This window comes from Aythya ferina (genome assembly GCF_964211825.1).
Source record: "Aythya ferina genome assembly, chromosome: 21".
Classification (NCBI taxonomy): Eukaryota; Metazoa; Chordata; class Aves; order Anseriformes; family Anatidae; genus Aythya; species Aythya ferina.
The window spans coordinates 4532599-4557113 of NC_140319.1; the positions used below are offsets into that span (position 1 = coordinate 4532599).

The following is a 24515-nucleotide window of genomic DNA, read 5'->3' on the forward strand; positions in this document are numbered from 1 at the left end:
GATCCCCATCCCATGACTTCCTCCGCCGTCGCCATGGCGCTGTACATAAACACGGCGAACTCCCAGCCCCGAGCAGGTCATTTATTTCAAATATTCCATGCAGCTGGAACACAAGCCTGTTTGGGTGTCTGGAGCGGAGCATGAACTAATTTCTCAGTCTTCTGCACCCGCCCCACCTTGTGGGCCCTCCCCAGCCCGCTGTGCTCCCAGCACCCCTCCAGCCCCACTCCCAGCTCAGCAGGGGCAGCCTTCCCCCGAAGCTGGCAAGAAAGAAATTTCACTCCCGGCCCCAAAACCTGCTGCAGCAGAACACAACCGGGCTGATAACTACACACACTGACTGCTCAGCCTCAGATGTGAAGTTGATCTTCTACATGTGGGAAAACAAGCAGGACGAAGGCTTCCAAAATTCAAAAAAATCTTTGCTGTGATTGGAGAGGGAAAGAAAGCACTTGCCTCTCTTTTCTTTTTTTTTTTTTTTTAAAGAAAAAAGTTCTCCTCACCCAGTACCCTTATAAGGCAGTTCATAGGCATACCTCTGAGCTTTGGTTGAGCCTCACATTCTGTAGTGTTTATGTGAACTGATGAAGCGATTTGCTTTCCACGCACGAGGCAGTAGCTGCAGGAAAGACAGAAGTACATGGACAGGAGGCAGAAGTAAAGCCTCTGTCATAACTGGCAAGAGTACCTGGGCACTTTGGGGAGTCTTAACCTACCTGCTGATAGCATTTGAGAGCACCGCTGTATTGCACAGGTGGGAGGCAGAGTAGACTGAAGGCACTACACCAGCAAGCAAGGATGTCTCTACTCCACAAGAGATGATCCACATCTCCTCACAGCCCAGGAATGAAGCCTCTTGTGGAAATACAGCTTTCAAAACCACAGCAGGAGGTAGGGAGTGACTGAAAAGCCCCATTCAGTGACTTGAGCTAAAGCAAGCTGGTGATTGAGTTGTCCAGAACACATCAAAATCAAACATTTCTCCAAGTACCTGTGATGTAGAAATGACTCCCACCACTCAGCCCCTCCTGTGGTTAGTGCACTGTGCTATGGCCAGGGGTTCCTTTAGCCCCCAACATTTCATTTTGCTTTCTTCTGTCTGTCACCTCTCTGCCTAAGGAAAAGTTAGGTGCGTCAGGTGCCAACACGAAGTGGCAGTTTTCACAAGACACTTTTCTGGAAGAAAAAAAAAAAAGAGATTTGCCTGCTGTAATCTAGGAGATGCTTGCAAGCCTCCCCAGCATCAAGTTTGGAAAGATAGGTAGAGTCCTGGTCTTTTGAATCTACTTGAACAAACAGTAGTATAGTGTAACAAGTTGTATATAACAAGTTGGAGGAGTTGTAAGTCAAGGCAGCTTTATCTTCCTCGTCTGAGACTTCACAGCTTTCATTCAGCTCTACCAGGAATAGCTATCTTTAGGCATGAATAGCAGATGTATAAAATCACAGGTTCCGACAACCTACCGATAGCTGCAGCTTGCCCTCCACCTACACACAGCTCTTAGATGCCAGCTTTGAATTCTTATTCTTCAAAGCAAGGTCCCACCAGCCCTTGCTTTACCTTCTTGGGTTGAGTTCTTGGAAGGACGCTCAGCCTCCAGGCAGAAGCTCGATATGGAAAATTTTGATCATCTCACGCAAATAAAACCCAGCATCAAGCAATATTTAATAAAGTTTATTAGGTTACCAAGTATTATCTACAGCCATAAAATAGGAAGTGAGAGTTTAAAACTGTACAAAATGTACTGGGGAAGTGAGAAGAGATGGAGACAAGGGAGCATGAAGAGCGTTAGAAGTGAGGAGAACACAGGCTTCCCTGGAGTTATGGAAGACACTGGCTCAAGTCAAAGGCAACCAAGTAGGGCTCCATACACACTATTTTTTGTGCAATTTGTGTCCCACCCTGTAACAGAAACTAGTACAAACCTCTATGTTAAAAAAATCATACAATATTAGATTAAAAAAGAAAGGGGCACATCATACCCCACCCAGTCTTGGCACCAATTCTGTGCTTCAAAAAATATACTATGTAAGTAGTTTATTTTTAAAAAGGTACCCTACAGCAGCTGTTTAAAACATGTTCTTATACATACACCACAAATATATATATTAACATTTTCAACAACTAAACTCATTTGTACCTACACAGAACTGAAGGAATAACTCAAGAGCAAAAAAAAAAAAAAAACAAACAAAAAAAAAACCAACCACACAAACATTTTTTCAAGACAAAGAAATGTGCAAAATAACCCCAGAAAGGCAGCATAGTAACCTGTGGAGAGGTCAAGAGAGCAGCTCCTGCTAGTAAAGGAGTGTCATCCTCTTTACTTGGCTACTGAGGCAAGAATCTATTTGGGATGTGCTGATTTTGCCTGAATTGCTTGTCCTGTTTATTGCAGTTCTCCCCTGCCAACCCCCCAGATCCGGATAGGTTTATTTTCTTGCTGTGCTTGAAGATCACCCCGTTGGGCTCTGGTAAAGTCTCTCAAGTTACATCCTGCAGCAACCACCTTCTGGATTTCTGGTCTGCTTATGGCACTTCTGCAGCTACACTGCCACCACCTTCCCTGGGACAGCTTTCCATCCCCCCCAAGCAACAGACAACTATTCAGCTGCATAGCTAAATGGAGATTATGCTGATGGTCTATGGCAGAACAAAGCCTGGTTTGGGTGACTAAGCAGCTTCAAGAAGAGAATTCCCTGGAAGAGCCCTTAGAGAATTAAATGTTTCTCTGAAACCTTGACATGGAACAGACTATGCAGAAAGCAGACCTACAATGACAGGACCTACAGCTGGGTGACAAGTCTGAGGACATCCAGCCTGTCTCACCAGGGACTTTACTGCAGAAGTTTGTCCCTTCTCTGTCCCTACATCAGCAAGAAACCCTTCAGTCCCAGACTAAAACCTACAGTTTTAAGTCAAGAGGAAGAGGGCAGATGAAGACATGGGGTGACTGCTCAGTCAACTGAGTCACACCCACTAAGAGGAGGCAGGACAGGAGAACTGAGAGTGATGGTGATAAACAAGAAAGCAAGGTTTACTGTCTATGAAACGTGGCAAGAAGTCCTAGCAGAGAGACAGACATCAGCAACGTAACCACCTCCTCCAATTTAAGTGTCCTGGTGGAAGGGTTCTTGGTTTTGGTGTTTCAGGGTTTGGGTTTTTTTGGTTTTAAAAACTCAGCAATGAATTCCTCTTGGTATTCCAGACTCTCCCCAACTCTGCTGGCCACCCCATGCCTTTCCATTCTTAGCACCTGGTCTTAAGATGTCCACTCCTAGTGCCTCCCCTTCCCCTAAACTATGTTCTTCCCTTCAGCTGGTACACGAGGGCTCACTCCCAGGCTCTACAACCCAAGGGATTGCAGGACAGCCTTTTATCAGGAGAAGCAGGGAGGAACAGAGCTTCTAAAAGTGTTCCTTTATTATTTTTGTTTTTAAAGTGTGCAGGGGAAGTGACTTCCAAAGAACAAGAGCACTCGGTTCTGAAACAAGGACTACTCGAGAGCTTGCCAGTAAGGGCACACGGAGGCTGTATCAGTGACTGAAGTACTTTGGCCAAGGAGTTCCAACAGTAGCGATGACACAAGGGTGGCAAACCCATCTCCCGGTGGGTCAGCTCCAGATGTTTTGCCTTGGTTCCAACTCTCAGTCCCGGAACATGAAGGTCATTGGTAGAGCAGGTAACTCTTGAGGGAGGCTGGCAGTGGCAGCGCAGGGATCTCATTCAGTCTTTCCTTGCCCAGAGCAAGCCTCACAGCTCGCCGACACAAGTCCATCAGAGGCAGTGGTTCAGCTGGAAAGAGAGAGACCCAAGACGTTAACATCCCAAGCCACAAGCTACACATTCATCTTGTTTGTTCTAGAAATCCCCCAGAAAAGATTGAGCAAGAAAAGTGGATGCCTGGCTTGGTCACAAAACCCAAACCATTCAGCATCCACAAGTCAGCAGCTTCAGCTAAAATACATGGGAAGGACACAACATTTCTGTGGAAGTTACTTAAGAAGTTGTGTATGAAGTAAGAGAGACTAAAATCCCTAAAAGATGTTTCTTCCCTGCAACAACATTTAAGTCAGAACACGTCTCCTAGCTTATGCCTCTCGCTGCACTATCCAAAAACCTTTGGAAGAGGTTTATTGAAGTAAAAGACAGCAGCAGACAGTTCGATAGCATCATACGGTATGGACACCCAGGAAGTACTCTGATTTGTTTTTATCCACTAGAAGCAGAACTGTCACCCCTTTCAATTCTGCCGCTATTTCTCATGAAAAAAAGCAAAGCCACCTGTCAAAGCTTCGTGTCGCTACTTATATTGTGACATTTCCCATCAGAGGATTTCTCCCTACATCATAAACCTGGGAAAAATACACATCTTCTGCTACTATTTCTGCACCTTGTACTTACAAACCCCGAACAAGATAATGCTAGTTTTTTCAGGCAAGGCATACGGGGACCTTGGATGCTGAACGGTCAATCACAGGGGACTGAGGTCAAAGCCAGAGCAAACACATCCCAGCTGCACAGGGGGAACACGGATTAGTTTCTCAGCTCCTGTTGCTGAGTCTGTCCCAGCTCACCTGCACAAGCCCGAGGGGTTCCTCTGCCCCAAAGAGATGCTAAAACAAAGGCATCCCAAATTCAGTAGGTAAGCAGACATCCTTCTAATAACCTGGATGCTCAGCACACACCATTGGAAAGCTTTCTTTAGAGACATCTCAGGCTGGACACAGACACCTAAAAACATCCCCAAAAATAGAAAAGCTTGGCTGAGAAGCTGCAGTTTTCAGGAACTCTGCTAGATGCCAACAGCTCTAGCTTCCACTGCTACAAGCCAAATTAATCTGATTGTTCATACAGCTGTTTTAAACAGCTGAGAGACTGGGAAAGCTTAATTTCTAAGCACGATCATATTACTGTATTTCTTACCAGAAGCCTCCCCATCAGTAGGTGGACACAAATCCCTTCCTTCCCAGTTCAGAGATAACAGCTAACATTGAAAAGCTCAGACTGAACAGATCAGTCATCTCTGCTCGGGCCACTCCTGATTCTACTTTGGAAAAAGTAACAGTCCATGTAAAAAAACATCCCTAACGAGAAGCAGAGAAAGCAGTTTATCTATTTTTTTGGCAAAAGGGCTGGGAAGGAGAGGTTGTTAGCTGAAGAGACTTGGTAACAGTCAGGAGTTGCAGTCTAATTGGTCTGTCTCCTCCTCAAGTTAGCAGCAGAGCTGAACTAATGCCTCATTTCCCCCCCATCAGTCCCTGCTAAGCATCCCGAGCTATTACCTGCTGCAGGGGAAGCCGCAGGGGAATGTTTTTCTAGCACTAGAACTTCAGAGAACTGCTTTGAGCATCGTTACTGAGGCATCACACCCCTAAGTACACCTCTTCCAGCCCCAGCACTGCCCTTCTTGCTGCTCGTGACCCACTTCAGGATCCACGCTGCCTCTCCTGCAGGGTCCGGGCTCTGTACAGCAGGACTGCACGTCCCAGCTCTGGCTGCGATACGACTGGAGAAACCTATTACTGGCAGCACTCCTCTGGCACTTCCCAACGTAGCTTAAACAAAAATTTGTACCCTCTCTGGGGTACAAGCGCGCTGTATTCCAAGTCTGTCCCAACTCCCCTTGCTCCATATGGAGACAGCTTGGGCAGAGCTATCGTCTAGCCAGAGGACGAGGGGCCTGGGCTTCCAAAGCCTCCAGCATTAACATAATGTATTCTGATTTAATGGCCTTAAAAGCAGAGAGGATCTTCTTCCCACAGAGCAGAACTTTGTCCTCAGCTGTTCTGCCCTGATAACCCGCTCTCACCAAAGACGGAGCAGAAGAGAAAGCACACACATCTGACCTCCTTCCATTCACAAGCACTACAATCACTGGACACAGTGCTGCTATTGAATGCTCAGAAGGGGTTAGAGCCAGACACCTTCTTTCTGTCCGTGCCAAAATAGCGTCCTGTCATTCCTGGCCTCGTGCCCGTGATTCACTCCTATGCTGAGAGCACACTACAACCCAATCCAATACAGGAGGTGGCTGTTTCCCTGCTAAGAGCAGTTCTGTGCAGACAGCTCCACAGACTCACTGGCTCTGAAGGGAGCTGCAAGCCTTGGCTTTGACCCTTCCAAAAACCTGGTTGCTGGAGCTGCTGCCATCCTATAAGCTGTTGGGGCAGGGTAAGCTCGGTTCTCCTCTGTTGGTGAGAAAACACTTTGCCAAAAAGCTCTCACTACAAAAGATTTTGATTCTCTGGGGGTTATTCAGCCTTTCCTGCTGAGCTCATCTGCTAAAAAGCTGATGGGAAGAAGGCTGACTATAGGAAAAACCAGAAGAGTAGTTTATGAAAGGAATACACCTATGCTGAGCGCTAAGATCGTGCCTCAACAGACACTAAAGGGCTTGCCAGCTGCAAAGAAAATGGTGACACTACTGGCTGAGTGACACTACTGGCTGAGTAACACCACTTTAGGGACAGTCCCCAACTTATTTTTTCTGAACTAAGCCTTCCCTTGAAAAGGATCAATTATGTTGTGGCTCATGATAGAAATAGGTTATGAGGCAACAGTCTCAGTTGATGGGTCAGCTGCTTTGCGAAGAACTTAGTCACTCCATGACAGAATAAGCTGAACACCCAGACCATCCAATCTGCCTTGTTTTTCAGCAAGTTTGGAGACTCAGGAGCTGAAGAATTCGCTAACTCCATTTTTGAATGGGAGGCAGCACAGCAGTTGTTCTGCAGACTTTCACCTGGGTCCAGCATGTCCCAAGCTTTATGAGTACACTGGGAAGTCCCTGTTGGATGCAGGTATTGGCTTCCACAAAGCCAAGCAGGACTTCTCTAACCTAAAGAGGTTTCCCCAGAAGTGTCACTGGTTACCTATGAACCAAGTGAAGAAGAGAGGAGTTTCCCAAAGGTGCTTCAGCAGCAGGAGATGCTCTCTGGCCCTTTCTCTCTGCTCTGAGCAGCACGCCTTGCTTTGTGCCCACACAGCAGGTCTGCAAGCATTGGTATAGGTACCTCTGTCTTGTTAAATTGAGGCATATTTCTCAAGTCACTTGTGGATCATACACCTATCCCCTCACAATGCTCTCCTGGTTGTTTGACAGCTCGGTTTTCATGTGCCAGTGCTGCTTTCCATACCTCATGTCACCAGTGCCAGGGGTTGACACCTGGTCCAGCCTCATAACAAACACGTTCTAAGCACAAATAAAAGCCCAGTATGCTACAGCCTTTGGGCAGACACTGTTCTGGAATGCAGGGGAAACACTACCCTTTTCATATCAATATTGCCAAATTTATTTCAGTAACAACATAAATCCAGATATTAATCCACTTCCTTCACCTCTCTCCTCCACCCTACCCAGAGGACTGAGTCACAGTCTGGCCCAGTGGGAACCTCTGACTAGGAGAGATAAGACTTTAGCACATTTGGACAGCCAAACTTATTACTAAGCTTAGCTAGGGATTGAGGGCCCTATTAGTAAAAGACCTGGCATGCAAGTTGGGCTGGCTGCAACGTCCAGCCCTGCACTGAAAAATCAGCACAGCCTGCCCTGGAAGAAACAAAGCAAGCTACTTTCCTCAGAGATGGGACATTCCTGCAGTGCCTGATGAAGGGACTTGTTAAAATCCCCTGCAGGAAGGAGTGGGAAGAGCTGTCCCTGTCTGAGGAAAGGGGAAAGTGATTGCCCCTCAGGGACTGTTCCTTGCAAAAAGGCACCAGGATTGCACTGCAAAGAACAGCTGTCCAGAAAGGCCGTTCCTGCTGGGACCTTGGTAGCACTGCAGGAAGGTTTGTCATCACTCCAGACAAACTGGCACCTCCTTCTCCCACTGTATCACCTCCCCAAACTTCACATGCTCCCTGCAGCATCTTATTAACAACACGTTACCAGCCAGACAAGCTGTTTCAATTGCCACTAAGGATTCGGAGATTTCTCTAAACCCCACTGCTGCCATGAAGTCCTCACCTCTTCAGGAAAGTGAAAACCCTTTAGGATGGTGAAGGCACATAAAGTGGCACACAGATTGGTGCTGCTAGAACAAACACAGAGCTATACTCACGGTCGAGTCCGTTCAAGTAGCGCATCCGAATTTCACAGTGTCCCCACACTGCGCTCACCACGGGGTACAGCTTTTTCCCCTTGAGTCCCCGAAAGGCAACACCCATGTACTGCCCGTCCACAATGAAGCTCAGCGTCCCATCGTCCATGTCCAGAACCACCAGGAAGGAATCCGGCACGATGAAAGTTTCATCTGGCTCTAGGAAGGCAGGGTAGGTTTTACTGGGCTGGTTCTTGCCGTCGTGGTACAGTCTGTTGCGCCCGAGGTCCCATCCCCACGACTCGTGGTTGTTTCCTACGAGCGTGGTGTACCCTACGGAGTGCAGGGGGGCGTCTGCTGTTGCTACCCCTACCACGGCGTGCGTGCCCCGCTGCCGCATCGCCCAGGTGATCTGCCACACGTGCAGTCCTCGCGTGTAGCCGACTTTGCCTCTGATAGCGTCTGTGCTCTGAGCCACCGGATGCCGGTGAAATATCAGCTTGTCATCCTCCTTCACGAATACATTCAGCGAGCGGTCGTCGTTGTTCCATGAATGCAGTAGCTGGACTTCGTACGACACCGGAGGCATGTCCAGCAGCAAGTCCAGACGCGTGGGTTTGCTGTAGTCGAGTCCCTGCAGCTCCTGTTTCAAAGGCCTGTACACCGGGTCCCTCATATCCACAGTCTTTATCCCACCTGTGACCTTCTGACCCATCGTGCCTTCTGGTTTTGCCTACTCGTAGGCTCCCAAAGCAAGCTCATCAATTTGCCCGGCTGCTTCTGCTGTCATTCAGCCCTACAGGAAATGTTGCTTGGAGACCTTGTCGAGATGTACGCTAGTCAGTATTGCCTAATGGATGGAAAGAAAAACAAGAGACAAGTTAAACATTACCACATACAGCCTTGTATGCAACATTTACAGAGCAGTTTCAATCCATTTATCTTGACAATTCATCCTTCCTTTCCACCAGCACGGGGAATGCATGCCACCAATGCAGCGTGCCCTGCATAGCAGAGAGCATATAGATCAAACAGACAGGTACTGAGCCTGTCCCCTTCAGAGAGGCACTCAAATTCCTCCTCCTGTCTAAAGAAGGTGTGGATTTGGCCATAGCTCGCCTCTTTACAAGGCACTGTTCCACCTTGAGAGCTGGTCCGTGGTCAGACTGACCCCAGCTGTCCTTTGCCTTGAATCATGGACAACATGCAAGCCAGGCTGGATAAACTGAGAACAGTTTCTTCTACACAGAAGACCCAGCACAGAGTAATAATGCCTGAGATTTCAATGCTCCAGCACTACCTTTGCCCAGCCTACGAGCTCTACTTGATGCCACAAGACCAGGCTGAGCAGGACGTCCACCCAGAGGAGGCCCAGGCTGATCACTGGTGTTCATTTCTCCAGCTCCTTCCACCCACCTTGGGGTTCTCCAGCCAAGGCCGTCTGTACAGCTATCCACCGAGCAGCCAAAACACACAAGGCATTTTTAATACCCACAAAGAGTCCAAACACCTCCAGGGTTCAAAACAGCTCACTCACAAACACGCTAGGTGAACACTCGGTGTTCTCCTCGCTGGTACTCGAGTGCTTCCTCCACAGGGCTCCCCGATCAGGCATGAGATGAGGAAGCCTGAACTGCAGCCTTTTTTTGGCAGACAGCTGTAGGAGTTCTTGGAGAACCCCCTTCAATGCAAGCATCCCCTGCAGTAAAGGCCGCATACCACAGAGACACGCACACACAGGGATTGCCTGGTGGCATTATCCAGCCATAAATAGTTTGCTTCCCTCAACACTTAAACAGCTCCAAGAGAGAAATATAAAAAAAAACAGCCCTGAACACGAGCCATCTGCCCCCAGCAGCGATCAAGCAAGGTAGGAAGCAGGCAGTAAGATGAAAGCTGCTCCATCTGGAGCCTTACAAACCTTCCCCGATCAGCTGGCAGCCAGCAGCCATCCACACAGGCTTCAGGACATAGCTCAGCCCCGGCTCCAGCTCTGGAAAGTACCTTCAAGGCCCGATTGTGCAAGTCCAGGACAGCAGATAAAGCTGCTGGGTTCAGCCTCAGGCGACACCCGTTGGCACCACGGGGCTGCAGGGGATCGCCGCCGTCAGGAGAGCAGCTACACCTCCCAGATGGCTCGGCTCAAGCGAGCAGCTGGGGCAGCTCCTCTTCTCCAAGAGGGGAAAAAAAAAATAAAAATCCCCAGCTTCAGATGCAGAGTCCAGGGGGAGGAGCGAGATTCTTCTCCGTTTAGCAGTTTTCCTTCCAGATTTCAGAGAAGCCTCTGAAAAGTTGAAGCCAGCTTGCCCGAGGAGACGAGCTTGCTGCGCGCGCCTCTCCTCCAGCCCTGCATCCACCGAAGTGGCTCTGCTCTCGCTCAGCAACACAAACAACCCTCTGTGAGGCAGCTGCCAAACTGGGGGCAGCTATTAGGAGAATTAAAAGTGGGAGGGGAGTGAACTGGCTTTCTAAGAAAAAAAGTGTTATTTTAACATTTCCTGAAGTGAGGCAATCAGTCGGGGCTCCTGCCAGCTACAGTCACAACACTTACTCACAACCAGGACCTCATCTGGCGTAGAAAAGGAGCATGAATCAGGTCTGGTTTAAAAATCAGGTTACTGGACATTAGCAGCAAGGCTTCAGCTAGAAGGTGACAGGGAAGGTTCGTGTATGTCCTGGGTTACGGATCGATTCACCAGCTTCCCTACAACTTACTCCTCCTCCTGGATATGCCATGGAAAGCTCAGCTGAAATCTGGTAGTTCTTAAAGACGACTCCTTCTCTTGCCCCCTTTTTTTTGTTTGTTAAGTGCAGAAGGGAAAAATCCTTGACATTCTTTAAGAGTCACATCCCAATGCACATTAGTAAGCAGCAGGATGGCCATTTCCTAACCATTTAGGGACCTCGGACGTATGGCACTGAAGGACAGAAGGCTCATTAAGCAAATACCATTTAAATGAGATTCAATCACGTTACGAGCTGACAAGATGACTGAAAAGCGTGTATGTTAAGCACATACCATCCACAGCATCAAAACAAATCCCCTGTTATTTAAGCCAGAGAGTCAACAGCTGAGAAGCAAGAAGCCACACAACAAATTGAGCAATGGCACAGTGACCGGGTGCCAGCACACCCTGGCACAATACCTCCAAGGGCACAGCCTCCCTCCTCTGTGAGCCTGTAACATCAAACCGAGGGATCCCAAGCTGTTACAGGCACAAGCTGAGCTGCTGGTGTAAAAGCACCGGCACTGTCACAACATCACAAGTCATGCAAACTCACCCAGGGAGCTGCGTGGTAGTACTTAAACTCAGCACACGTATCACAAGGAATTATTTGGGAGAAACTGCTGTTAAATCCTCAAGTCCCCACTCTCCCATCTTCAAAGCCTCATGCCTGAGATATAAAACTGAGGGCTTCAGCACTCCCAGGGCCGACACCAGCTCTGTTAGGATGAAATTTCTCAAGTTGCTCCAGCAGGAGCCTTCCTGTTCCTGGGAGATGCCCATTAATGCTGGCTGGAAAGTTGGATTTTAAGAAGTCTCAGTGCAAGTCACTTGCTCAGGCTGGGAGTAGGACCATGGGGCTGCTGAGCCTGAGCTGCGTTGCTCTGCAGAGAGCCCCAGATGAGCTACCTGGCATTCCCCAGGCTTATGGCACACGGACAAGGGCTGTCAACGAGGCACTGGCTGCAGCGCACTTGGAAGCCTGGAGGCCAGTTCAGCTGTTGGAACATTGATTAGGATAAAGGAACAAAACATTGGCAGGAGGGAGAGCGGCAGATTTCCTGAGAGCTGTGCAGGACATGTGAGAACACTGCAGAGGAAGCAACAACCAAAACAAAGCAGCCTGCCAGACTGCAGGAGCACCGCTGCAGACTGTTCTCAAGTGCAATGCTTGGGAGAAGCAGGAACACAGCTCTGCACTCCCATTAGCAAAACAACACCTCCTTCATTATAAGTTTTTCCTCCTGCCAACGTTAGCTTTATCTTGTTTTTCTAGAGGCTTTTTCTTCTCCTTTTCTCCACCAGAAAGGGAATCACCACAGTTCAGGACAGGGACTTCTGAAGCACTTTTGGTAGGATACTGTCTCCACAAGGAGAGCAGCCTTTCCTCTACACAAGCACCAGTTGCCACTTGCCTTAGTTTTGCCTCTTTCCCCAGGCAGACTAATACCATAAGATGAAGCCAGAATAAACAGAAATAAAGGGGAAAAAGATTGCAACAAAAGGGTCAATTAGACCGAGAGCAGGTCAGATACCAAGCACCGTATGCCAAGATTCAGGCGCAACGTGGCTGGTTATTAGGGCAAGGCAGTGATTTCAGCTCACAGCTGGCTCCACCGTCCCTTGCCTGGTCTAAAACTGCAGAGCAGCACCTCGCCCTACAGTCAGGGGGTACAATTATGCCCCTTTTAAGAAAGCTTTGCCATGCACAAGACAATACAGGCACTTGCCCTTCAGCAGGAGTGAGAAGCTTACCCTCCTGAACTAACAAATTAATGCTCTGGAAAGCTTTATGAGATGCAGACAGCCATAAATGAAGGGATATGCTATGGAGCCAGCTACTCCAAAACCCTTGAGCAGTTAGAGGCTTGAGTACAAGTGGTAGAAGTGCTTTCACCTATTGCATCAACAGCTCAGGCTTGCTGAAATACTGCTCTGCTTTATAAACATAACGCTCCATTTTGCTCCATGCTATTTTCAGTTTTTAGTGGTTATCTTCAAGACTTAACAGCTTCAGAACGAAGTCTTAGAGCAAAACGCTCCCTGCCATTTTCAGGGAGTTGGATCTCCCCTCAGTTTAACTGTTCAGAGCAAGGAGATTTGCCACGCTGGAAAGAAATGCCAGCCTTCAAAACCACTGCCTGCTGGAAATAGATCAAGGTAGGAGATAGCAAAGGCATTTCAATGGATGGTGTCAAAGTTCCAGCTGCTAAATGGAAGACGACAACTTTTTTTTTTTTTTTTTTTACAAGGCTTTGCAAAGAAAAGAACGTGCACAGCAGTCAGAGCAGAGCTGGTTTCCAACTTCTATTTAGGAAAAACCATCTGCCTGTCACAGACCTCTCCTGAAGCAGTCACTATGATTTAGTTCAGCACCACGCCGTGTACAACAGAGCAGGACCATCCTGTGCCCACGGCCCCTTCTGCTCATAATTAACCCAAGCAGGCCGATGCCACGCAGACAGCAGCCTCCACTACCCCCCAGCAGGGTATTTTGTTTCCTGGTGTGAATCAAGTAGCTAGAATTTGGTTTCAGTCACTTCCATCCTGTCACCCAGAACCTGGAGAACATCAGGCTAAGCAGTGCCTTGGTTCACACAGAGAGGTTTGAAAAGTCACCCAAATCTAAACCACTGTCTATCATTCCAAGACAACTCACCTCACACTTACCTATGCCAGCATTCAGACCCATTCACCTGATCTGAGCACACAAATGCAGTCCCAGCTATCAATGCAGCATACGCAAGCCAGAGAACTCACCCAAGGAGCCCTCATTGTTTCATCTGAAGCCAAAGAGCTGTTCCCATGCAAGTTTCTTCACACAGCAAGAGGTTGTGTCAGGTAGCTCCGTCTCAAAGTGACAGAGGAATTTTAACAGGCTGCTGTATGGATTTTCAACACCATTTGGAAGCAGCTTGCACAGCAGTGAGAGCCCTCAACATCCCAGTCATGTCTCCACACAAGGCAAAGAATATGCAGTAGCCATAGAGAAAGTCACTGCTGGTCCCTTTAGCATCCCCCCAGCCAGCTCCTGAGCTGCCAGAGCCTCTGCACAGCATGGATGGCTCAACCCAAACTGCAAAGGGCAGCGAGTTCTAGGGGCAGCCTATCCAAAACAATGAAAAGCACAGAACACTTACTGGAAAATGCATGCAGTTGTTTAAGCACCTGCGGGGCACTCAGCCACTGAAAACAGATGTTTTCATTAGGTCAAGTACTGGCAAGTCATTCTCCCTCAGTTACGAGCTTTACCAGAAGGAAGGACCAGGAGCACTTCAGTCAGTTACAAAAAGTTTTGTTAATGTGACTGCAAAAAACGCAGCTCCTCACAGCTCTTCCCTTGCTCCGCAGCTCAACACCCCCAGCACACCTGTCTGGAGCAGCGGTTACACCACTACATGAAAGCCCTGAAACCCCTTGATCTCCCATCCAGTTTTACTTCAAGCCTATTTCTTCCAGTTTACTGTGGCTTATGTTCTCCCCCATAGTTATACGACCACTTCTGTAGATAAGAGTCCAAGCCTTTAAACACAGACAGCGGACTCTGCAGACAGTGAATCGAAGCCCTGCCCTACAGATTTCCAGTCTGGAAAACCTCAGGGTAACGACAGAAAATGTTCTACTCTATCATTTACTTGCTTACTCCTTTGGAAAGCTGAACTAAAGGACACAGCTCTAGTAAATGAGACCACAGAAAAAGCACGTGTACTTTTGCTTAGGTTTCCATGCTTTTAATAGAAGCCCTTTAAGTAAACTTGGTGCATTTTCTTGGGCTGAACATTCATCCCACAAACTAGTGGATAAAGAAGCTAAACTGATAGGGGCTGCACTGCTGCTACTTTTATTTGTTGGCTGGCAGCAGCTTACCTGGAGAATTCGCAAGGTGATCCCAGGTACCTGACATGCTGGCTTTGTACACAACCCCCAGAGGCCCTTCACACAGAGCTATCCCCTTTCTTTGATAGGAACTTTAGAATTTGCTTTCTAGACTCTGCCTCAGCATGAGTTTCTCCTCACTTTTAAGAGCTGACCTGTTGTTCACGCAAGCCTTCTGCTTTTTTGCTCAGTTTTACAAAGAACGAACATTGATGCTACAAAACCATCCTAAAAGCACGGGGAAGAATGGAGCTTGCAAGCCTCAAATGCAAACAGCATTCAAGCCTTAGCACCCAAGAATCAGGACTGTTTTATTTAGCCTTAATTCTTAACATCAAAGCTGTAGTGCCTCGCTTGCAGCATGCGCTTCTGCCTCTTGCAGAAGGGAATCACAGCAAAGCTGTGACACCTCCACATCCCAGCCCTGATTTCACCAGCACTCCAGCTTTAACACCCTTCCCACCCCATTAAACATTGAGCAAAGCCTTGCAGAGGCAATAAGCTTACCTACTCTGCAGCTCCCAAGCACTGCATTAGCAGAGAACGAGCAGCCACAAAGCAGATGACAGCAACGATCGCACCAGACGTGGCCAGAGCTGGTTTCGGAGTGTTGCAATTGTGCAATTGTTCTTAGACCTGGGCTGGGCAGGCAGCATTTATTACATAGCATTGGTTTTGGCAGCAGCAGGGAGCCTCCTTGCTATCTCACTCTCCATGCAGAAGGCTGCTGCGGTGCCAAGGGGCAGCTCCCCCAGCCCCACCTAGCGAGGAGCAGCAGCAGCAGCTGGGCTCAGCAGGGTGAGCTGCTGCAGAAAGTGAAACCGCGGTCACCGAGATCACCGGAGGCAGGGCAAGAAAATTGCAGATGGCACGTGTCCCAGCAAAGAGCAGAGAGGAACATCCTTGAGCAGAATCAGGTCCTTGGTGTGAACTGCACAAGTGTGTTGGGGATGGGGGGAATGGGACGTGGTGTTTGGCAGTGACCTCCCCGGGCTGCTGAGCTAACAAACCACCTCGCTAAGCCAACAGCCTTGTTCTCCTAAGCAGCACATATCGTGGTTCTAGATATCAAGAGCTTTGCTCTCCTACACATCTGGCAGGTGGCATAAGCACGTCCACCCCGAGACACCCCAGGAGAGCCTCTGAGGAAGCCAAGAGCCTGCCACTGCACGACATTGCTGGGATTTGTAGCCACTGAACCAGCTCGTCCGTATGAATGCAATACTCTAAGGAACCTCTCCTTGGGATAAGAAAGGTTCTGCAGAATTTCCTAGCTGTTTTTGCCGTGTTGAAAGGCAGTGTGATGAGGACAGCATGCCCTCCTACACCCTGAGTGGAGGGGCTGGCTCTCCAGCACAACACTGAAGTCACTCAGAAGGCAGCACATCCAAGGAAGCTAAATCTGGAACAACCCTAAAACCTGGAACAACCCATCCTCAACTGAAACACCGACAAGAAACCAACATGAACAAGTCTCCTCTGTCTCCTACCTAGCCAGCTCCCACTAAGGGCAGTGCTGTGTAACCCAGCAGAAAGGACTTCACAGGAGAGGTAGCTCTGAGAAGTTTCTGTAATAAGGAAAGGAACTCAGGCAGGAGTCCTGCAGCTCTTGCCAGAGACTCTCTGCTATTGAATATTGGTTACTTGGTTACAAATGGCAGTTTTGGTTACACAAAAACTAAGATTTTTCTTGAAATGAAAGAGTGAACTCAAGCAGATTTCCCTTACAGAGGAAGTTGAGGGGATGTGTCAGAAAGGTCATTAGATTCTTTGCAGCTCCGTTTAAGGTAGCACCCAAATAACGCACAAATGCCAATTAATGCAAGTTAAAGAGCCTTGAAGAAATACCATGCTTGGTGTCTCTTGTCTTGTTCCTTTATAGCTTTTATCTTGTTCCTTTATAGCTGCTCAGAGGTAAGACTGCAGCTACGTGCTCTGGCAATGCCATGTTTTGTGGGCATCAAGCCTTAAAACAGACGAGATTTGCAGTGCTAAGCCCTCCCTTGCACTCCAGCCCTGTGCTTTAGGGCCAGACTTGTCCTTAACAAGCCTTCAGAACAGCAGCACGTGTTCTTCCCCAGCCTCTCCCACTGATGACTAACGTGTCCTCACAGGCACAGCACTAGGATCAGCGTGCCACACTGACATAAGGGCTCGTCCACCAGCACAATCCATGACCTTTTGTCCAGCCCACGTGCTGGAGTGCACCCCACGGACAGCAGACAGCTTTGTTTCATAACACATCGGGCTGGAGACTTCCCTTCCTGAAAGGACGAGTGGTAGCAAGGCTCATCAGGACTTCTGTTCCCCTGCCTCCCTCTCAAGTAGAGGAAGTCAGTCTGAGTGCTGGCATCTGTATCCATAGAGGCTGGGAGCAGCTCTAAGAGGCTCTCAGTCCCTGCAGGATGTTAGGTTTTTGGCAGGAGAGCTGTTAGCCTGTCTTCCCGTGGTCAGTCTACTTACTCCGATACTCTCAAGCAGTTCTTTTGTAGTTCTTGCTGAAGCTGCTTCAAGGATGCACTGCCCTCTGTATCCCAGCAGGACCAGAAGGATGTGGAGCTTAAACCAGCTGCAGAGCTGGCTTCAGACCTCTGCCTCGCAGACAGCACTGCTTCTCATCTCCTCGCCCTGCCATGTGTCCATTTCCTTCCCACTCTTCCTCACGGAGCAGGGCTGTGACAGAGCAAACACTGCTGAACTCAGGACAGCGAGACTCTGGCTAGAAGTGGTTCGTTTGTTGGTGTTGTAACAGATGTGAAGGAGTTGAGCAATTCGCTGTGGTTTCCTTACATGCTCATTGTACAAAGCCTGACTCCAAACAGATCCTCACCACCAGGCAGCACTGCCACAGAGGCACATCAGTACCTGCGCGGCAGGGCAGGCAGCATCGCGTGGCACAAGGAGCGTGGTTAAGCTCACCCTGGGGCCTGAGAGAAGCCTCTGAGCAGGGGCTGAACGAACAGGCCAGAGAGCTAGCGACTGACTGAAGCTTTCCCCAAAGGCACGAGAGTCCCAAGTTCACCATCCCACACAACTGACAGCTCCGCATCCTAGCCAAGGGCTGAGAAACGTGGCCAGCGTCCCTTCCCATGTCCCACATCTGCAGCTGCAGCAGTGACCTTCCTTACACCTCTCCCCTTTGCTCTTCTCCAACATCCTGCTGGTCTAGAATAGCTCTTCGTAGCCAACTGGCAAAACGCTATTTTCCAGAAGCAACTGAACTATAGTTTCTAGCAAGTTATTTCCTGGCAACTGGTACAAACCCGGGGAACTGATCTGATCAGCTCCAGGGCCAGGTGGAGCTCAGCATCTGCTCGGTGCCCCAGGACAGACTGTCGCATGCTCAGACACCAGCCCTGCTATGTTCTCCCCGTGGCCCACGTTAGCAATGCGCCCGAATGGATTGCAGACATTCCTTGTTTTTCCAACACAGAGCTTGTGGACAGGCTGGAGTGGGGACACGCTGTAGCTGATGAAGATCAGATGCGGGGAGTTGAGCTTTGAGCCGCAGCTCTGCGCTCCAGAGAGATTCTTTGGGAGGAAATAGAAAAAAGCTGTGCCTTGGCAGCTGTGCCTGAGCCAAGACAGGACCTGTGCATGGTTTTATAGCAGCAGGAAGACCCAGACAGCTCCTTTCTTCCCCTGAGGGAGGCAGAAGGAAACATCGCAGCAAGGTTACAAAGCCATGCAGCTACTGCAGATAGAAACCGAGGCAGTGCAGTCGCTGTACTTTTATCTACAGCCCTAGTCCTGCTCGGAGGGCTCTGCAGACGTTAGTCAGACACGGCCATTCTGCAGAACAAGCTGTTTCCAGCCCCTGCACCGAGACACTTGTTTGAGCAACTCCTGGGAGGCTGCAATGCTCCAGCTCCAACACGCTCCGCCAGCACGACAAGCCCTCCACGTGCCCCAGCACGCAGATTCCCATTTAGAGGACACACAAGCACTGGCCCAAATGCTTTCCAGACCAAGCGAGACATACTTGCTGCATACCAGGCTGTAGTCTCACTGGTCACATTTGGTCAAGTCACTTTTTTAAGCTCCTGGTACACCATTTCCAGGCTGGAACCATCAGACAGATGATTCTCTTCCTCGTTGCTTGTGTCATTAACACATTTTGGGGGGATAGGTTTTGCTTATATCAATGTTAAGGCCATTTGGAAGCTGTTTCCAGGTTGATACAGCAAAGTCTCTGCCTTAAGAAAAAGACAGTAATGTCCTGGAGTCTCAGGAGAGCTTATTTCAAGGAGAAAAACTAGGCTAGCATAGATCCCAACAGGAGAAGTCACCTGCAGGAGGCACAGGCTTTTCCCTGTTCTGATTTCTTTGCATGCTCTCAAGGGACAGCTCTGCTCTGCCTGCAGCCTACAGCAATAAGTCACGCAGGTAGCAGGCAGGCAGGCCACACGCAACTTTTCCACCTTGCCCTGTGTATCACCTTTTGTACGCTTTTGAACCTGTCTGACCACCCCGATGGCCTTTTCCTTATGTTACGGAGATTTGGCATGGCAATTTGTGGTGTTGCCAGAGGATGCCTCCCACCCCAGCAAGGCTGAAGTCTCTGCTGGGCACGCTGCAAACACAGAAGCCCCAGTTTAATGACCAAGCTGCACCTGAAAGACTCGTTTGTGGGACTAACTACCAAGCACACGAACAGTGCTTGTCTTAAAACATTCCCCATCCTTTAGCAGCCACCTCTGTGCTGCTGCCACACAAATTAATCAGCCCAGTTTCTAAAAATATATTCTATAACCAAGGATTATACTGAGGCTTCTGCTCAGGTACCATATAGCACTGCCCTCAGACAAGGGCTCCTTCAGGGCAAGGGGCTGACTTGAGCTCTACGAAGATCTTGGAGCTTTCCCTTGTCTTCAACGAGCAGGGAAGCATCTCTGATGAGCTCTGCAGGACCTGGAGATTAAACGGCGAAACAGGAAGAAGTGCCAGGGTCTTCCAGAGCTCCTTTCAGTCTATCTTCACAGAAAGTCACGAGAAGTGTAAACCATTTAGAAAGTCTACATGTGGACCACACCTTAAAATGTAAGTTGGAGTTACAGAGAAAGGAGAGCCTGAGCAGAGCCAGGGAAATGAACGGGAAGGACAAAGGACTCGGAGGTACCTGCCCTGACAAGGCTGAGTTACAGCACTGCAATGCTTTAGTTTCCCTTTCAGAAGGGTTTCAAACTGACTAGGTCTGTCAGCTACTCTGGAGCCTTTGTGGAAAGCCAGTCTGAACTGGGATTAAAAAAAAAAGGAAGCAGGAATACACACATACCTTCAGTGCAGTTAGTAATGGGCCAGAGGATTGTCGCCCAGTCACAGTTCATTCCAGTGCACTGAAAGCCACAAGGAGCAGTGCTGCATTAGTCAGTTCCTCTCCTCCAGCCCTTCCCGTCCCATTCCTCACCCTGCTTGCACAAGCAGCAACGCGAGCATGCTAAGACTGAACTGGGAACCAGTCCAGGAAGGTGCTGCTCCCCAGGCTGGTTCACTGCCTGGCACTGCAAGCCTTTGTCCCAGCTCAAAAGAGGGGACAAAGCAAGCAACAATTAATTTTGGCTGGCACTCTCTCCAGAAAGCACTCCATAGATGGAGTAAAACTGTATGGTTTAATACCAGTGCTAAAAAAAAGTCAGCACCTGGCCAAGTTGCCACATCAGCCTCATGTTTCTCCCTCCAGCACCGAAGCTGGAACATCCCAAGACAAGCTGCATTTAGAAAGGCATTCCCTCCACAATTAGGCCACCAGAAGTTTTCAGTGTCAGTGTTTATGTCCAAAGCTATTTGCATTAAATGCTACATAATCCACACCGAGCCACCCTCTTGTACAAGAGCTCTATTCTTTCAGTTATTTCCTCATTTACTAATTGGCACTTCACCCAGCACACCACCCAGCCCTCACATCCCAGTATCTTCATTCATTAGTGTTGCCTTGTAATCAGTAGATGTGGAGGAAAGCAGTGAGAGCGAAGCTCGTTTCTACCTCTGGACAGAGTTTCTGTTCCTTTATTGGAAGCTCTTTTTGGCTAAGACTGCAAGAGTGGACAAAACAAGCCATCAGGAAAAAGGTTTTGGTAACAAAGCACTCCTTCCCCTCTGAAGTGAGTTAACAATGAATCACTGTGGTTAAATGCTAGCAGCAGCAGCTGTGTTAGAAGAAACCCATGCTGAAGTTCTCCACCATCACCTACCAGAGCTCCCCATCTGTCTCCTTCCTAGGTGACAGCTGGGAAGAACAAAGATGCTTCTTACAGCTGCATCTTGTGCTATCCGCCCCCAGTCCAGAGCCAGAGCCTCCTGTTTTAGCTATCCTCAGCCTGGGTAGATTTTTAGGAAGCCTCTCTAAGTACATTGTGTTTGTAGGAATGAAGGGAGCAACGTGATTGCTATCTTGCTTGGGCTTGTCAGTCAGGCTGAAGAGTAAAGCCATGGTCTGGAGCAGCACTGATGGAAGTTGCCTAGTACTCACCAAGCGTAATACCTGCACGAGGACAGGAGCTGAGCTCTTGCTGTATTGGCATCACAGCCCTAGGTATCCCAGTCCTCAAAAGCAGCATTTTCTCAAGTAGGTAACTTCAAAACATCAGATTCACAGCAGTTGTTAGCATATCAGCCCCTGCTCCTAAAAGCAACACCCCTCATTCTGTCTGCAGCCACCCAGAATCCAGCAGGATCTCTTTTTCCTCAGGAAAACCATTTGCAGTTTAAGCTATTTTAATGAGGGCTGCCCAGCTACAGCCTCCTCCTTCCTCTTTTCATTTAAAGATGTCACAAGCACTGCTAACAGTAAAGCAAAAATCCCCGCAGCAGAGCAGCTGCCAAGCACTAGATTACTCAGCCTGCTGCCCTCAAATAGGTTTATTTTGTCTGAAGCTTCAGTACACAAATCTACATCAAATACATCGATGCCAAAGGGGAAGTTGTGCAAGTGTCTGGTGCTGATGAGCAGCACTACCAAACGAGCTGAAATCTGGGCCACGCGCTAGGAACAAAGCCCTAAGTCCATGACAAGAGTGGATCCCTGCTCCCTCTGAGCAAGGAATTAAATTCTCATGGCACCACAAACAGCACGTTGTCCTCTGTGAAATTACGGGGACAGAGCAGGACATCCAGGAGCAGAGAAGCCTCACCAGGAGGTGCTGGAGCTGCAGTCACATTCCATCCCTGCAGCACAGCACCTCCTCACTTGCTTCTCTTCCCCTTGGATGGGCAGCGATGCTGCTACCAGCCTACCAGGGGACCAGCAGGGGAAAGTGCTCTGAGTGAGAGCAGGGCACACCTACTGCATCACAGGGATGGAATTAGGGCAAGAGGTGAAGGCACGCAGGAGCACGGAGGATGCCCCAAGCTGCCCACACTACAGACAAGACTCCAAGGCTCAGCACACAACACCCAGCAGGACAGCTCTCTGCTCCTCCTCACCAAAGCCTGCTTTCTCCCTGACTTTGAAGGCAGCTTGCTTTTCTTTCTCTTCCAGTTTCAGTTTCTTTGCATTACCATCCTCACCACCACAGCTGGCATCCTCTTCTTCACATTCAGCAGCCTATTTCCAAGTTCATCCCTGTTGTCCTCCCTTGTACAGTCTGCATTCAGCCTGTAGTGGGCTTTCTGACTGAGGATTTCACAAGTTTTCAGAAGTTTACTGAAATTTCAGAATTTTCTAACCCTATCAGACACCATAACAATGAAAAAGCAAGAATGAAATTCTGGAACTCTGCGACTAACTCACACAGCGAAGGATCTCTGCACAGCACCGCCTGCATCCTTCTACGAGTGACCAACGCTACAGCACGACCCCATCCACAGAGCCTCAAGTAGAAAGAAGGCAGAGGACGCAGTACAACAACCAGCAGCCTGCCTCAGCACACGGAGCAGCTCCTCTCCCATCCTTTCTCTCACCAGCAGGTCCCAGGCTGAAGCTAGCCATGCTCCTCTGACCTGTAACATTCACAAGGTCACGGTCAAACCAAGTAGCCAGCCAAGACGCCCTGCAGTTTAGCAGCAGTCATTTCTCATCTTGGCTTGTTAAACATCACATAACAAAGCTGTTAAGCCCTTGAGCAAGATTGCCTGGGAGAAGAAATGCCTTCCAAAGGCACACCTGACATTAACCTCTGCTGTATCCTGCAATTCAGATCTGTTGTCCTCTGGATTCAAGGGATGTGAGCATTTTCTACAATACTGAGCAGAAAGCATCTCCCTAAAGATCTGTTTTGTCTCTCCTACCGTATTTTTCCAGAATCCCAGAGGTGACAGAACAGCTGGCAAGAGCTGGCTGCACTGTTTGGCCCACAGCACTGCAGTAAGCTTCTGAAGGAGTCTGAGACACAGCACTGTACCAAGAACCAACGCTCACAGTGACAATGCAAGCCCTATATGACAATTATACAAATCCTCCTGATCCTGTGGATGGACTCAGAAGAAAAAGCAAGCTTATTCGGCTCTTTTGAGAGCCTAGAACCACTGGTATCCTTCCAAGGACAGCCTGCTCCGAAGCGAACAACACTACTGTCAAGCAAAAATGGCTCACCACTGCTATCTGTGCAGCAACACCAGTAGCTAGGAATTGAAATCAGCAAGTTTTGATTTGTAGCTTACTTGTGACATTAAGAGGAGGCTGGAAGAAAGTTTCTTACACACATTTTAAATCAGAGTTTAGAAGTGGTAGCGGTGATGCTGAGATTTGAAAAAAAAAAAAAAAAAAAATGTAACTCATTTGCATCTCGGTGTGATTTATAGGACAGAAATGTATGGTAAGAGGTTGTCAGAGCAGCTTCCCCAGGAAATAAACAATCAAAACCCCCAGGTTACAGCCTGGCTGTACGTATAAGCCTTGCCTATCAACTAAATAAACAGCTTACCCACCTCCCAAAGTTAACTTTCTTCCAATGGTATCACCCAGCGAGAGGCCTCCACAAGCTGATTTCAGGACCTGAGGAAGTCTCCAGTCCCATCTCCTCCTTTGAGCAGGATTAGAGCTTACTGTGGTCAGCCTTCAAAACCAGAGACTGCCCAGCCTCTAGGCAACCTGCTCCAATGCCTGACTCTCTTCATGAGGAGAAAACTCTTCCTTACACTTCGAGCTATCCATCTTCTTCCCTCGTCAAGTCTTTCCAGTTCAATCAGCCAGTTTCAGGCTGAACTTTGTGTTAATCCCCTGGCCAAATAAATCCTGAACAAGTACACGTAGTACAGCCTTTAATTGACAGTGAATCACTAAGCAATTGAAGCACAGGTTTAAAGAGTTCACAGGTCTTTGTCTTACCTTGCCACATGGAGGAAAAAACCTCAGCCTTCTACGATATTTACCCAGATTCCTTCACCCTGGGCACATTGAGTGTTGAAAAAGAAGAATGAAGGTACATCATGATGTATAAAGACCCTGGAGATCTTTCAGAGCTTACTCAAGCTATAAATTCAGGTCTTTCCTGTCCTGAGGTGTGTGGAGACTGAGGGTGTCACTGCTGGAGATGAAAACCTCACGAGGAGACAGTTGAGTCACTGAGGAAGTGATTTTTTTTTTTTCATAGACTGTTTAGAAAACAGTTCTGTTCGCTTAACAAAAGGATGTTTTCAAGAGTCAACACCCCTGCATGTGCATCCAAAGCGAGAGTTCACACAGTTATCACAGGTTCTTTAAATCAAGTTGAGGCTTCCTAACCCAAAAGCCCATCAAATTCTTTAACACCATCAGCATTTGCCTATCTGCAAAGAAAAGCTTTTTTGGTCCAGGCAGACAAAAAGCATAATCACTTCCAAAAAACGAATTTTGCAATTCATCTCCAAAAATGCCTGGCTTCTACCCTTTTCTAGCAGGTATTTTCCCCTGCCTCTACTCTAAAATTTGCTCTTGAAACCATAACCTGTGTA

General features: G+C 48.5%; 1 protein-coding gene across 5 annotated transcripts in view; it reads right to left on the bottom strand.

The window, feature by feature from the left end:
- Window positions 1-1659: 1659 nt before the first annotated feature.
- The window catches only part of SPSB1 (splA/ryanodine receptor domain and SOCS box containing 1), a 38236-nt gene continuing 15380 nt past the window's right edge, over window positions 1660-24515 (bottom strand). Inside the window, exons 1-4 of one of the 5 annotated variants that reach the window (XM_084494802.1) lie at window positions 23911-23932; window positions 8065-8893; window positions 4579-4735; window positions 1660-3796 (exon numbers count right to left, since the gene is read on the bottom strand). In XM_084494802.1, coding sequence (XP_084350928.1) covers window positions 3793-3796; window positions 4579-4735; window positions 8065-8758 — 855 coding nt within the window. In that variant the 5' untranslated portion in view covers window positions 8759-8893; window positions 23911-23932 and the 3' untranslated portion in view covers window positions 1660-3792. Of the gene's footprint in view, window positions 3797-4578; window positions 4736-8064; window positions 8894-9964; window positions 10629-19920; window positions 19940-23910; window positions 23933-24515 lie in introns of those variants that run through there. The other 4 variants (XM_084494801.1, XM_084494800.1, XM_084494799.1 and 1 more) reach the window with 4 other exon arrangements.